This window comes from Xiphophorus hellerii, chromosome 1, assembly GCF_003331165.1.
Source record: "Xiphophorus hellerii strain 12219 chromosome 1, Xiphophorus_hellerii-4.1, whole genome shotgun sequence".
In the NCBI taxonomy this organism is placed as follows: Eukaryota; Metazoa; Chordata; class Actinopteri; order Cyprinodontiformes; family Poeciliidae; genus Xiphophorus; species Xiphophorus hellerii.
Window position 1 is genome coordinate 13,729,628 of NC_045672.1, and position 14,771 is coordinate 13,744,398.

The following is a 14,771-nucleotide window of genomic DNA, read 5'->3' on the forward strand; positions in this document are numbered from 1 at the left end:
ATATATATATATATATATATATATATATATATATATATACATATGTGTGTGTGCAATGAAAAAGCCCAACATAAGATTAAATCTTTCTCGAAAAGCAAGACAGAATAAAAAGAAAAAACTGCAAATAGTACGTTGATGAAAACTGACAGGTGTTTAACCCTTTCAGCTCTTCCGCACTGTCCACCTGAGGATGAGGCGGTGCTTATTTATTTATTTGTTTGTTTAATCTTTTACAATTTCTTGTATTATAAGCAGGGAAGGGCTGCAGCTGTTTGTGACGTAGCGGGTTTTTTACCTGTCGGTGTAATGTGCGTCGCGGTGCTGCGGCAGGCCCTGCTTACGTCTCTGGCTGGATGATGAAGAGCTGCCCGCTGAGGGCAGGTGGGCCTCTAAGGCTGCCGGATTCCTGACTGCCGCAGCCAGCGCCTCCTGACGAGCCCGCAGAATGTCTGCAGAAACAGGAGAAGCACAGAAATCAGTGAGTCGACATGATAACGATCGGGATGGATTTATAGTTTTAGGCTGCTAAAACCTGACCAATTCCTCATCTACTAACTGGCTGTGCCTGAATATTGGTTTACTGGGAGACTAAAGGGCAATGAATGAAAGTTTTTTTACCTGTAAAAACTACTAATTCAACATAAATATTTTTAAATGATACTAAGAATAGATGAGAAAAAAGAAAATCATCTGGTGACTTAACTGATTATCCCTTACTGGAGACTGGGTTCAAAAATACCATATTTTTTTCCAGTCAGTAAACACACCATACAACAGCTTTTGGTGTGAAAGTTCTTACTGAGTAAAGACAACTCAAAGCTAGCCAATTAAAAAAATAAACCACAAGTAATGTTCTTTTTTTAAACTATTAGTGTGTTACATTAAAGTAAAGGTTTCTACAACATGCTAAGACATGTCTTGGATTCATTACAAGAGATTGAGAGAGAGCAAGACTTTCATCAAGGTAACAGGAAGGCTAAATGGAGTTCAGCAAAGTTTCTCTGTTTCATGCTTTTGAGTCATCAGTATTAGCGATGAAACATGGTGGAGACGCTAGCAGGTAACACACAGAAATGACTGTTTTAGTAATGCTAACGGCAGTAACCCTGCTAGGCGCTAATAAAAGACGCTAATCATTTCATCTCTGTTTTAAAATAGCAAAACATGGATCTAAATGCTATTTAACAGCCACTGCTTTCCTACAAACACACACAGTGTGACTTCGCTTCTGATCCTATGGTAAATAACTGATGAACCTCAAAATAGTAAGATTCTAAAAATATTTAACATGCTGCTTTATATCTTCTCATATTATAGTCCTTAAAGTGAAATATGAATATGTTCAAAATTGGCATCAGCAGATCAACACTATGAAAACCGGAGACCAGATTCTGTTTTGAACAAATAACACAAAAAAAAAGCACACAATGTTTTTATTCCTCCCCACCCCTGCCGGCGCCGCCGCCATCATCATGCCCCCCTTCCTCCATCCCTCCACCTCCACCTCCTGCCCTCAAACGCTCGCCTCATTCCACCTCTTCGCTCCCTCGGCCTCGCTCTCTCTCTCTCCCTCTCTCCCTCGCAGGAGAAGAGGACTCATCATTATCAGCCAGGCCAGGCCACACCAGGAGACATGGCTTCTAATGAGAGAAAAATCCATCCGGCTCTTTCTCTCCTCCCTCTCACTCCCTGCCTCAATCTATCCACCCCCCCCCCCCCAACACACACACATACACACCCACGCACGCACACCCCTCCGACCCTCCACCACCCTTTTTTAATTAGACGGATCCCTCGGGAGCTAGGGGCCATTTCCGCCGCCGGTACGGGTGTGATGTGTGTTTTTGTGTGTCTGCGTGATTTAGGTGCCTGCTAGTGCGTGCCCGACTGTGTGTTTTGTGTGTGCGTGTGTGTACTGAAGCAGCTGAGTGGGCGCCGGGGCGGTGGTGGGAGGGGGGTGAAGCGACAGATATTAATGCGGCCTAGCTCCGGTGTATCGATCTGTTTGCTGCGCCGGGCCACAGGGGACTCGGCTGGCGGCAGACAAGAGTGTGTGGGTGTGTGTATGTGCATGTGTGTGTCTGTGGGGAAGTGGTGGGGTAGAGGTGGGTTGTGAAAGATAAGAGAAGGATGAGAGGGAAGTGAAGCCCCAGAGCGCACACACAAAAACACACAGTCGGGCTGTTGTGCGCTTGTGACAGGGAGGAACAGGTGACCTCTGAGTTCTCTGTGGTCACAATCCCGTCTCACCAATTACTTTGCATGGCTGGCTCTGTTCAAGGGATGCTTTAGCAATTTTTATTATGGGACCTTTACAACATCCTCCCAAGCAACTGATTTTAAAAGGAATCAATGCTGCAGACCCCAAGGCATCCCGACCATATCCCGTCACCTAACTTTAGGTGTTGGATGCTGCTGCTCGAAACCCCAAACTCACGGATGAAAGGAAAATATGAGTAAAACTGAAAATATGCGTTTTAGCAAATACAGTATTTAACAAAAACAGATTTCTGTGTTATTTTCTTTTAAATTCAGTAGTACATAAAAATAATTGAAGCGTCCCAGATTTAAATGTGAATTGGTAACATGTGCAATTAATGTAAGTTTTGATGAAATAGAGTCCAAAGAGTCCTCAAATCCAGACCTAGAAGGCCAGTGTTGGCCAAGTTTTATCTGTAATTCAACACACCTGAGTGAGTCAAATGGCTGAATTGCCTCCTCTAAAAGTTGCAGTACACCGGCCCTCAAGGCCTGGTTTTGATAACCCCACTTCTATATGGTTGTGTGCTATACATTGTTTCTCTATGTAAAAAAGAAAGCCCTGTGCTAATTTTAATTTGGTTTGGATCTTTAGACTCCTTTCATACGCTATGTAAAATACCAAGCCTAGCTGTTTGCCAGACCTAATTGGTATTTTAGCAGCAACATGGAGCCATCTGCTGAGAACTGTTCTTTTTTTTTTTTACAGCAGCTAATCAGGATGATGCATCAACTCAGATGCTGCATCTCAGACTTGCTTTCTATTGCTGTAGATGGTCTTCAAAGGAATGAAAGTTATTTAGCTTTTCTGCTCATCCACTTCTCTCACTTTAGGCACAGCCAGTACAATATGCTGGCTTGTTCTGGTTCAAAGTCTGGAAAATGTGTACAAAGTAAAACAAAGAAATAATTACACCATTACAGTGGACCGCCGCCTATTCACAGATTCACCAACTTGCAGATTATTTTGTGGAACGTGACTCCAAATTATTCACAGATTATTTTCAGAAGGTATATCTAAAATATTAAAAAGGAAAAAACAGCTTGGGAAGCTGAAATGCTTCGCCGCAATGCTACTTGACATGCTAATGGCTGACACTTGCAAAGCAGCCAATCCAGGAGTGTCATTCATTCTCCTTAGAAGTGATTTTTTTGGACCCCAAAAACGGGAAAAGGAAGAATATAACTGCGGTAGAGCTAAGACCACACTACTGCACCGTGCTTATTAATACATATTAATGTATAGTATGTGCTTGAACAATTAAGTTAGGCTACTATAAGTGTTATTAGACGGGCTCGCATGTGTTCACAGACTTTGTATGTGCAAATATCGGCAGTCTACTGTAATTACTATTCCTTATTTGTAAGTCCTAATTTAAAGTCTAATCAGAGAGAATGTGAATCTTATTAATAGCTATTTTCTGGTGCTAAATTAAATCAGTATTTAAATGTTTCTTTAAGAACTTTGCACTTGTTTACCTCTATTTCAATATTTTGCATGTCTAAACTGGTCAGACATCAACTAGACAACTCTTCATCAGTGAGCACACAATATTTAAAAAACACAGTTTGAGATTCATGAAACTTCAGTTCCAACTTTGAAAAGCAACACATACCACTTATCAATCCCCACTTATAACTCATTATAATGCCTAATCAGTTATAGTGAGATCAATATTTTTGGTTATGTTCTTATGTTTCTAATAAGTTACACAGTGAACAGCATTGGATTGGACTTTGTTGGCAGGGTGGGAGTGTGTTTGGTGTGTGGAGGCAGAAACATGGACGGCAATTATTCAGGGAACCTATTATGCAAGATCCGCCACTGCTAATGCAAAAGGCATGATTTGAATTCAACAGGAAAAGGTGGTAGAAGTGATCACTTACATCTACACTGCAAAAGATTATCTTCTCAAAACAAATATAAAAATATGGAAAACAAAACTTTTTTTCCATGGTACCAGTGAAAAAATCTGCCGAAGGGAATAGCACTTTTAACCAAGATCCATTTATTATTGACTTAAAACAAACTCTTACATCTTGTAGAAAAGTTAGGTTTTTCCTTATTTCAAGCATACCACAATATTTGCACTAGAAACGAGGCAAAAACACTAAAATACTAAGCAACACAATTAAAACACGTAAAAACTGTTAACTGTGAAGTGGTAACTGTCTTTATTTCTTTGGATTCTGCTGTTATTAACATCTATATTTATCCTGTGTATCCTTGTAAAACCTCACCAAAGCAACAGGTCCATATTTTTTCCCTCCCTCTCTCCCTTTATTTCTCTTTTATGTGAGCAGAGAGTAGCAGGGTCACCCAAGGCGCTGCCCTTCTGCGAGTCTGTCTGTGTTTGTGTCCACAGAGAAGGTACTCAGATGCTTCATTTTCCTACTAAAACTCTGGTCTCGTATTGCAGCTGCTGGATCACACGAGTGTCCCTCTCATTACAAATTAAAGTCCTAATTGACAACACACAAACACTAACTGGCCCCTTTCGTTCCATTAAGTTACTTCAGAAAGCAGTCCCAGTTTTTGTACCATCCCATTTTTCTCGCCATAATCATCCCTGAAGTTGTAAATCCCCGTAGTTAAGCCGGGTTTTCCTCAGCGCGAGAATAAAGACTAATGCCTCACCGATGCAGCTTGGCTGGATCGGTGATGAATTTTGTGGATTGGCAGGTCGACAAAAGCCAAAATCCATCCGCTAAAACTCTGCATGCACCAGAAAATTCAAGTATCTTTTCCATAGGAGGGCATTCTGCCAGTCGTCTAAGCCCGGGCTGCTGTAAAGACGTGGTGAATCCGCAACGCCGCACGTCTTTGTCCTTTGACCAATCGCCTGCTTGAGTTTTCTCTACATTTTTTGGACAATGCTAAAGATGCTTCGCGTTTTGAGTCGGGCCGAACAGCAGGAGACAAAACATCCAACCCCTCCTCTCACTTTCATCTGGATCTCTACCCCCACCTCTCATTTTACTTTCCCTCTCCCTTAACCTCCTTTCATCATGTGAAGAGGGAGGGAAAGCCCTCCTGGCCATTTCTACAACCCGGCTACCCCCCCAATCCTCCCTCCTTCTCTTCTTTTGCCCATCAGGTCCAAAGAGAGCTTCTCAAACAACACCTTGCACCTACACACATACACAACCAGACACATGCACACACAGAGATCCTCTTCACCCCCGCCTCTTTCGCGCGCACACACACTTTCATTTTCTGTGCCCTACACTTCAAACACATGAAAGGATGCTCTGCGGGGACCAAGGCTAAAGGGAGAGTTGGCAGTAAGGAAGAGGAGGTGGAAGAGGAGGAGGGGAAGGGGTGCTGGAGAGGGAGATGTATAGGAGACACGAGGGGCCCAGGGGGAGTTGGGAGGAAGGGGTCACTGGGGGCTTATTTGAGACCAGGTCAATGTCAAGGAGGGCTCGGCGGGACGATTCATGTCAACCTCTTGAGAGACAAAACATCCATCTCTCTGCCTGTCCCATCGTCTGTCTAACAGTGTCGGTTCCTTATCAAGCTCCACCTGTTAATTAGAGAAGAGGAAGTCTAATAACGTGTCTCGTAAATAAACTAATAAACCGTCTTCAGGTATCTTGAGGAAGTCGCCCAGTGTGCCGCCTAGGGCTCCTCCAGGGTGTGACAGGATGTGAGGACGCAGACTGCGTTTCACTGTGCAGACGTTTTTACCGAGAACTTATCCTCAAACTCGCAGTCGTACAGTTCCTATCGAAAGCATTGATACTTTGTAACTTTTCCCCTTCTTGTCACGTCAAAACCACAAACGTCATTGTGTTGTATTGGAATTTTAAGCAGCAAACGCAACATAGTGCATGACTGTGAAGTGGGAGGAAAATGACTGATGGTTTTTAAACTTTTTTTTTTTACAAATAAGAATTTGAAAAAAACAAAAAAACTCACGGCATTTGTATTCAGCCTCTGGAGTCAATCTGTTGTAGAGCTACGTTTTTCTAATGTTCGCCAACAAACCTCTGAGGTTTTTACGGAATGGTTGCATTTATACCGAGATTAAATTACACTCAGGTCAACTTTATTTACTAATCAAGTGACTTCTGAACTGATTGCAACGGGTTTTATATGGGGGTATTAAAGTAAAGACTTAACGAATAAAAGCCACAAATTTTGCATTTCTACTTGTAAACTATTTTAATTTATCTTCACAATTATGCACTTCTTTGTGGTGGTAGATCGCATCAAACCCCAACAGACTGAAGTCTGTAGTTTTATTGTGACAAAATCTCAACAGTTCAAGAAAAACCTATTTCTTAAAAGTGAAATTAATGTTTGCAGGACAAAAGATAATGTTTAAAAACTATCTGTATTTCTACACTATGGAAGCTAAAGCAGGGAAGCCCCAGAGGGCCTGGATAAAAACTGTCAAGGCTTCTGGGAAAGGAAGCCAGCGATTAGACCAAGCCATAAAACCCTCATAATGTGACGCATTTTCCCAGTAAATCCTCTACGACACAGGGAAAAGGCAATTAAAGCATTTACAGGCCTTCCCCTCTAGATCTGCAGCCAGCAATTAAGAATCAGTACTAATTAAATAAAAATTAAAGTAGATTGACAACAATTCGGGAAAAAAGCAACTGAATTTATGCAGAGCGATAACATTTTATAAAACTTGTTAAATCTGACGGCTGGGTCTTTAGAGGATTTCAAGGAAAATGTTGACGTGTAATGACGGGAAAGTGAAAATCCAAACAAGTAAAAAAAAAAAAACTGTTTATTTTCCTCCAACAACTTCACCATTTTCAGGCTTAAACCAATATATTTTCTGTCTGTAGACACAAGTAAATCTGTGAAATGCTGGCGGTTTTCTGGTTGTTGGGAGATTTAAGAGGAGTCAGATGGCAGCCAATGAGAGTCCCTGAACCAGCCGTGGCACTGATGCATGTGAGGGCTTGTGGGTGTTGTTAACAGCAGAGAGCCAGGGTGGTCAGAAATCACCCAGAGTGACACTTTGACGCTGGGTGGGCAAGCACCGCAAATAGAAATGTCAGCCATCTCCGAGGGCCTGGGTTTTACCGTGGCAGCAGAGTAACAGAGCGTACCGCAGGACTCTGAACGCAACGCTGCAGAGAGAGGTGAAAGAGCTGCACTGCACCTCAGCGAGTTGGTCGCAGCTGAACTGGAAATTGCTGTAGAACCTCAATTAAGTTTTGAGTTTCACTTCAAAGTAAAGAAAGCAGGACTAAAAGTTGGTCTACACTGTTTCTGGGAAATGTCGGTATCTGCGGTGTTGGACGTGATGGCGAGGACGATGACAACCACAAAAACCTGGGCCCGAAGACTGACCGTGGCCGGGAAGGCCCATGCTGCTCGCCAGCTGGTAGAGGCGTTGCTGCTGCTCCTCGAAGGATCCCTGCTCACTGAGCGCTGACATCATGCGCCTGTAATGCTCCACGGTGCTCATGTGGCCGTGGCTGCCGCCTGCCTCCACCACGGGACTCTGGGAGTTTTCTGAAAAACAGGAGCGAGTATTCACCGACTGAGTTTCATCAGAAAGTACATGTGGGATTAAAGAACCAGGACAAAACACTGTAATGAGTTTAGTTCTTAGTACGGTACATTTTTAAAAATTTATTTAACCAAAAACAATAATTCTGAGAGTCATAAAATGGAAATTATATCCAAGTAAATGGCTTTAAATATGAACCGGTGATAAATAAAAAAAATTTATTGTGATTAAAACATCTGAGCACAATTCAAAACACACTGAACTCATCTAAAGCAAAGAAGAAAAAGCTCCCTTCAGTGGAAAACTTTCATTTCTTACAAACCTACAATGTTTCAGGTTTAGGCTTTCACTAAAGTAGTATTGTCCTTTTAATTTATTGAGATAAGTCCTCATATCCAAGCATAATTTTCATTTTAAAATTCCAAACTAGAACGATACAGAGAAATCTCAAACTTTGATTGGTGCATCTCAATTCTTTGCAGATTTTCTTGATAGTTTTGTTAACATTCTGCTTATTTCTTGTAAGGTTAAAGTGACCAGCATTGCACAGCAACATGTAGGGAGGGGCATGTGGTCCCTACAAGTTGCTAGAAACTAGGCTGCAGAACTTTTTCCATCATGCTGTTAAAATGAGTTTTTAAAGTACAGTGGATAATTTGTGGATTTTTATCTAACCTAGCAGTACCATGACACCTGTAACTTGGACTGTGTCTATTGTATCACCATTTTTGGCTGTAAAGAGAGACGCATTTCAATGACAAAGTCAAGCTTGTTCTGTTCTTAAATGTCCGAATGAAGGAGAAAGTAGACACAGCAAAACTATATACATAAAAAAATGTTTACAGGCCTGAAACTTTGTACTTTTAGAATTTATTTTAAGATTGAAGCATTCTTCAGATACGAGAAAGAAATTTCTCCATATATTGTTCACTAAGACAGACCGGAAACCTCCTCATATTAAGTTATATACACAGAGTCATAAGCGGAGACTGACCCCATGGTGAACTCTCGGTTTCTCTGCAGTAAGCTCTGCACTTTCCATATCCACAATGCCAGGATTTCAATTCAAAATAAGGAAAGCACAAATAAAACCCATAAGAATAAAATGTATGTGAATGCATCAAAGTGGTGCAGTGTAAATGATTTTGTCTATGATATCCACAGAGCTGTCAGCCCTCATGGTTAATCTCTCACTCTCTGACCTCCCTCCTCCCCCCCTTCTGTCAATAGTAACATGATCTAAGGCGAAGGTGGTGGGGGACTCAAGGGGAGGTGGTTCAGGAGTTAGAAGAAGGAGACAGAAGATGAGGCGGAGGAGGGAGAAGCGGAGGGAAAGCTGGGGTTATTTTTACCACCCTCCTCCTTATTGAAACCTGAGTCTGGCCCCGGGCAGGCGAGCAGGAGTGGCGCTGAGGAGCGGAGGTGGAGGTGCTGAGGGGAGGAAGCAAAACACGCAAGCATCTCTGTCTCCGCCGCCAAGCTCCCGCTAATCCACCCAAGGTCCTAAAGTGTATGTGTTTGCGTGCATGTGTGTGTGTGAAACTAGTCTGAGCCTGTCTAAAGTTTTCCTTCTCTCTAAACACAGCGGTGGGTGCCGGCTTTGCAGCTGAAAGGAAAACAGACATCATTTACACAGCGGCGTGGCTCCATCCACACGCTGCTCTCTCTCTTTCCTTCCCTCTCTTCTAGTCTATTTCTTCACCTGCATTAGTCATCAAAAGATAGCGTCTGTCGCCAGACTTCAGGGCCAGTACATGCAGCCGGCAAATCCAGCTCATAAACAGGTGTAGCGTCAGGCTTTGGGCGTGAACAGAGCTAAAGGTTAAAACACAACATCAGCATCGTATTTTAAAGGCTTTGATGCAGCAGCTTGACCATGCAAAGGTACTACTTTATCCCCATGTTGTATGTAATGAGAACATATAGGATATTTTACACACTCTAAGATGCTAAATAAAATTCTGCCCTATTTGCCTTAAAAACAGGAAGCTAGGACTGAATCCACACACACAGCACTACGCAAACAGGCTGCCTCTCAACCAATAACTAACCCTATGCATCTTTTAGAAGCTGCCTTGTGTCCGAGTAAGACTATAATGGCCAGGAATGAGAGCCTCTTCCCACAGAGGAAGTGGAAGAGGCTCCAGGCAGGACTGCAGCAGGTCACAGGTCACCCAGTGGGCAGAGGTCAGAAGGAGGACCCAACAGGACCTCAAAGTCCTCCTACATGTGCCTTCAGCAGATTCCATCTTGCACAAAAACCATCAGAGAGGGTTTTGTGGGGTGCTTGTCTGATAGGACTGACTGTGTGGCGAGCTGCTGTATAATGCATCAACTGAGAGTTCTTCCTCAAGTGAACAGGGACGGCGCTCAGCGGCTGCCATGGCCCCATGCCGGGCGGCTAGTTTCACACTACACCAGGAGGGAATATGAATAATAGAGTGCACCGGTGGGACTGCAGACCTACAGACGGGCTGTAGTTTAACCCAGGTGAGACGGTTGTTACTGCTGAGCTATTTTAAACCAGCACCAAAACATGGCACCATAAAGCAGCTCGATTGTCTTCGGTGGGAAGTTTCAGGCTGAGTGGTATTTTAAAAAGTTACATTAGTTTCAGGGGTTCAACACTCCAAAAAAAAGTTACTTATTGAAATCTTCAGAGGCAAAAAATTTTTTTTAAGAATATTCAAAAAGCTGAAAATTAAACTTCAAGTGCAACCTCACATCAACATTCACTGACTTGGAGAAGATTAAGAAGGAAAAAAACAGAGGACCATGAAATAAGAGGGTGGCTGGAATCAGACAATTTTATGCTTGACCATGATTGGCTGGTCACAAACAAAAAAAAAAAATCCGTTTTTCCAATCGGTGAATCAAATTAGAATTAATTTATTGTCACTGTGCAAGAAAGCACAACAAAATTTAAACACATAAGCTCTAACAACTTATTCTGACAAAACTCTTAGACTGTGGAGATTTTTCCTGCAAGACGAAGACTCAGTTAGTTGTTCTCAGTATCAATAAGGTGGAGGCCAGAAGAAGAACAAAGCTGTTAGAAAGTGAACTACTTTCAGCAGATTGCAGGAAGGATTCATCTGTTGGAGCAAAGCTGTGGTTTTAGCCATTTATAGCAGGGAGGAGTGTTTGGTAATTTGTTACTGTGGACTGATATAAGGTGCTAAAGAAATTAAAGTGTCAACCATCATAATATTGTTTTGAAATAATAGTAAAATCCTGTTTAACTGCAGAGTGGTAACTGCTCTCTCACACAGTGTGACATCACCTCTGTTTCTGGTGTAACTGACAAAAGTCTTCTTAAGTATCTTGAAGACTACTTCAAGATAGTAGTATGTTTTTATTGTAGACGTATGTTTTTATTGAATAAACAATAAAAACATACATTAAAGCTTTTTCTCTAAAATATTTGGTTGGAAACGTCTGCTCTTTATTCCGAAATGTAAGAAATAAAAGTCTTCACATTTGTTATAATGCTTAACAAAAGTATAAAGTAAGGAAACTTTAATTTATCTTGTAGAGTAAATAAAATATACAGTAAGAAATGGCTCTGTTCCACATTTACACTTGGAGATGAATAACTTTTTGACTTTAAACTGTTTTTGAGGAAAGAAAATTTACTATCCTATAATATTATTACTTTCATTTAAAAATAAGCAATAGACAAAGTAAGTATTTAGCTGTAATTAATAGTTTTTTAATGAAAATCACACTGATCTTATATTGTCAGGGGTCAGAGTTTTACAAAATCTATGATTGGTGGAGTTGATGAAATACTGATCACGCTTTTACATGTTGCTTTTCATATAAAGTGGCCTTCCTTTTTTTAATAGGAAGAAAAATCAAACAATAAACTTCCTCTCTTGTCTTGATAGTTCTTCTAGATTTCTTTATATTTGACACTTTTCAATTTTGTTTTTCCTTCATTTTGCTATTTTGTTCTGTCATCCATCACAACTGACATTAAACTTGTATGTTACACCAAAAGGGGTCCATTTACCTTTGTTGTTATGACATATGAATCTTACCTTTTGGAGAGACACTGCGTGACTTCTTGCTATCAGAGGGACAATCGCTGCTGCTGTTGGGAGAGAAGCTTCTCCTTTTGCCCAGGAGGTCGTCTGCGAATGAAAGACAGAAGGAGAAGTCAGAAACAAAAAGACAAAAGCGCAGGTCTCGATGCTGAGACTGTGCTCTGTTGTGTACCTGCATACATGGCTGCTGCTGTGGAAATGCAAAGGAGAAAGTGATGGTTGGAAAGAAAGAGAAATGAAGGAGGTGAAGCAAAGCCACGGGCAGCTGGAGAAGTGCCTGTTCTGTCAGTGATGAGGAGGAAGCCTGCACCGCTCGGGATGACAGATCTCTCCAGCTAATTCACATGTGTGCTGCTCTGTTTGAGGCGGGTGCAAGGGCTCCGTTTTCCTGCGATTTCCCCCAAAATCTCTATCCATCAGTATAAACTGAACTGCTATCAGAGCTACCCTCTCCTCCTCGTCTTTCTCCAGATGTTGGAGCAAAAGTCTCTGGCCTAACTAAAGTGCGCTGCATCGTCTCTCTTTTCTCCCTCTGAAGTTTTTGACAGGTGACATTATGGCCAAATCATGTATTTTTACACTGCCTCCCTTACTCTCCCGTGATGAATGCTCATTTCTCCGTCTGCGTCAGTCTCCCTCTTCTCCCATCCGGACGTGTCGGAGCCCTGCTCCCATCAGGAGCTCTTCGTCTCTCCTCCCATTAAACACTCGCTTCTTCCTCTCTGTTGTCCCCCCCTGCCACCAAAGAGGAGCATCTAGTGTACAATTACAGAGCCTCCCCACCGCCGTCTCCTCCTCTCTCATCTTCCTCTCTTCCTTCCCGCCCCATCCTCCTCATCTCCCCCCGCAAACACGCCTCAAATCAATATGGGCCTAATCAGCGGAGGGAGGGGATGCAGAGCACACTGCGCTCAGCGCCGGCAGGAAGGAAAGAGCCGTTTGTCACTGCTCCCTCGGTCTTCTATATTTCTGGTGCACCTCTCGTTTTTTTTCTTCTTCTTTTTTTCCCTCCCAACTATTCTGTTTCTTCCTGCACAAACGCAGCCAAGCCACGACAGCAACTGCTTCTCCTCTTTCTCACCTCTCGATGCATATTTTTAGGGATGGAGGGGCGGAGGAGGTGGGGGGTGGTTTTTCCACCCTCGAGGAGAATGATTCCTCTCGCTCGCTCCTTCTCTACAAAGCAATTTTTCATCATTTGCACAGCATGTGCAAACAGCATGCAAATATAAAAATAAAAAACGGAGTTACAAAAAAAGAAAAAAAATTTACAAACAACATATTTTTGTCGCAAAGCCGAAGCCGGCTCAGTTTGATATTTACGGACCACGTTGGCTGACAGAGTCGTCTGTCTTTGAGTAAGAAGAACTTCATAAGCCGTGTCTAGTAGCCATCTTGAAATTTGTTGTTTTAAATACAGGTTGAAGCATTTATTTTCAAGTTAATTCATAAAAAGTGGTGCTTATGCATTTAGATATTCAGAATTAGAATCACAAACAACTCTATTTGCTGAATTTGCATCAAGGAATTTTAGTTTGGTGCCACTTTGCTCTCAATGGCGACTTTTGAAATATAACCATCTTAAAGTAAGTTAATTTATATCTTGACGAAGATTGAGTTTATCCACCTGGGTTTAAATCAAAAAGTCTAACCGGGGCATGAAAGATTTATTGTGCCTGCGGTTTTCAAATTCTCTGAACTGGCCTACGAAACGTTGTAAACAACACATATTTTCCCTTTAGTGAAAATGGTGGACCATTTTGATATTTTTTAACCCAACACAGATTTAGAAGATGGTTAATGTTTAATGTTATATACATAATATCTAAAGCTCCTTTAATTTTAGAATGGTTTTTCATTTAATGTTCTTCAAAATGCATCAGTGCAGAAAACAAACATGTAAAGAAATAATAAGCCTAACTACGTAAAGTGTGCTGCATCGTCTCTCTTTTCTCCCTCTGAAGTTTTTGACAACTTCCTCATAAACAATGTAGCTAAACTCCCATCCATATTATAAACACTAAAGATATACTGTAATTTCTGGACTGCCGCTACTTTTATATGAGCTTTGAACACTGAAATGTCTTCATGCAGTTTTGTCTCACACTTTTTGTACCTATGTAGGAAATTACCAAAGCACATTTTATATTTTATCATTAGAGTTATTTATATGCAAGTATGTAACAACTCACTTAAAAAAAATTAAAAAAATCAAAGCTGCTTAATGAGGTATATCCAAGTCTTTGATTGCTGTATGTGTTTGTCTGGATGATATTGATTGGGAACTTAAGCTGCTATAAGCTGTCTCTCATCCTGTTGGCACATGCAAAATGTTTTAAAATGTTGGTTTAAGCGTGAAAAAATAGAGTCCATTTTGTGATCCGTCAAGTCCTATTGCATTTATCAAGTTTGTGTTGTACCACTGCTTTGTAACATACAAGCGTATTGGAATAAAAAAAGGAGCAACATTAACAAAACACTACTGTGTAAGGACTATACATATATACAGTATATGCAGTGGTCACTTGACCAAAGGGAAAGTTCAACACTTTATGCACAGACTGGATACCCTGGAGCGAAATTAGATGAACATTGTAAGAAAATAGATGAAAATTCCCTGGTATGTCACCGATTTGAAGATGAGTAAATCTTCATCATTGCAGACAGAGTGTCAGTCTAGCGCAGCATGAAATTAACACTGATAAATCAGTGTGCGACATATTTTCATAGCACTTACGCAAACCACTTTGCACTGCCGTCTACGTTAGATATTCATTGCGTTTCTATGTTCTGCTGGAAACGTCACAGAAAATTTGGACATGCCAAAAAAGTGAATGGATGTCTAACTTAATAAAGATAAATATTTACGTTTCACAGTCTCTTTTGAAACAGAAGTCAAATACACAATAAAGATAATAAATATTAGGTAAATTATGTTAAAAATCAGTAACACAAGAACAGCAGAGCAGCTCTATCTAGT

At 41.3% G+C, this 14,771-nt stretch overlaps 1 protein-coding gene across 3 annotated transcripts in view; it reads right to left on the minus strand.

Moving 5' to 3' along the window:
• Window positions 1–14,771, minus strand: part of samd11 (sterile alpha motif domain containing 11) — a 66,899-nt gene that overhangs the window by 15,007 nt on the left and 37,121 nt on the right. For all 3 annotated transcript variants that reach the window (XM_032572602.1, XM_032572593.1, XM_032572611.1), the window contains exons 5-7: window positions 11,786–11,878; window positions 7,580–7,744; window positions 296–449 (exon numbers count right to left, since the gene is read on the minus strand). In XM_032572602.1, the coding sequence (XP_032428493.1) occupies window positions 296–449; window positions 7,580–7,744; window positions 11,786–11,878 (412 nt within the window). The remainder of the gene's footprint in view (window positions 1–295; window positions 450–7,579; window positions 7,745–11,785; window positions 11,879–14,771) is intronic.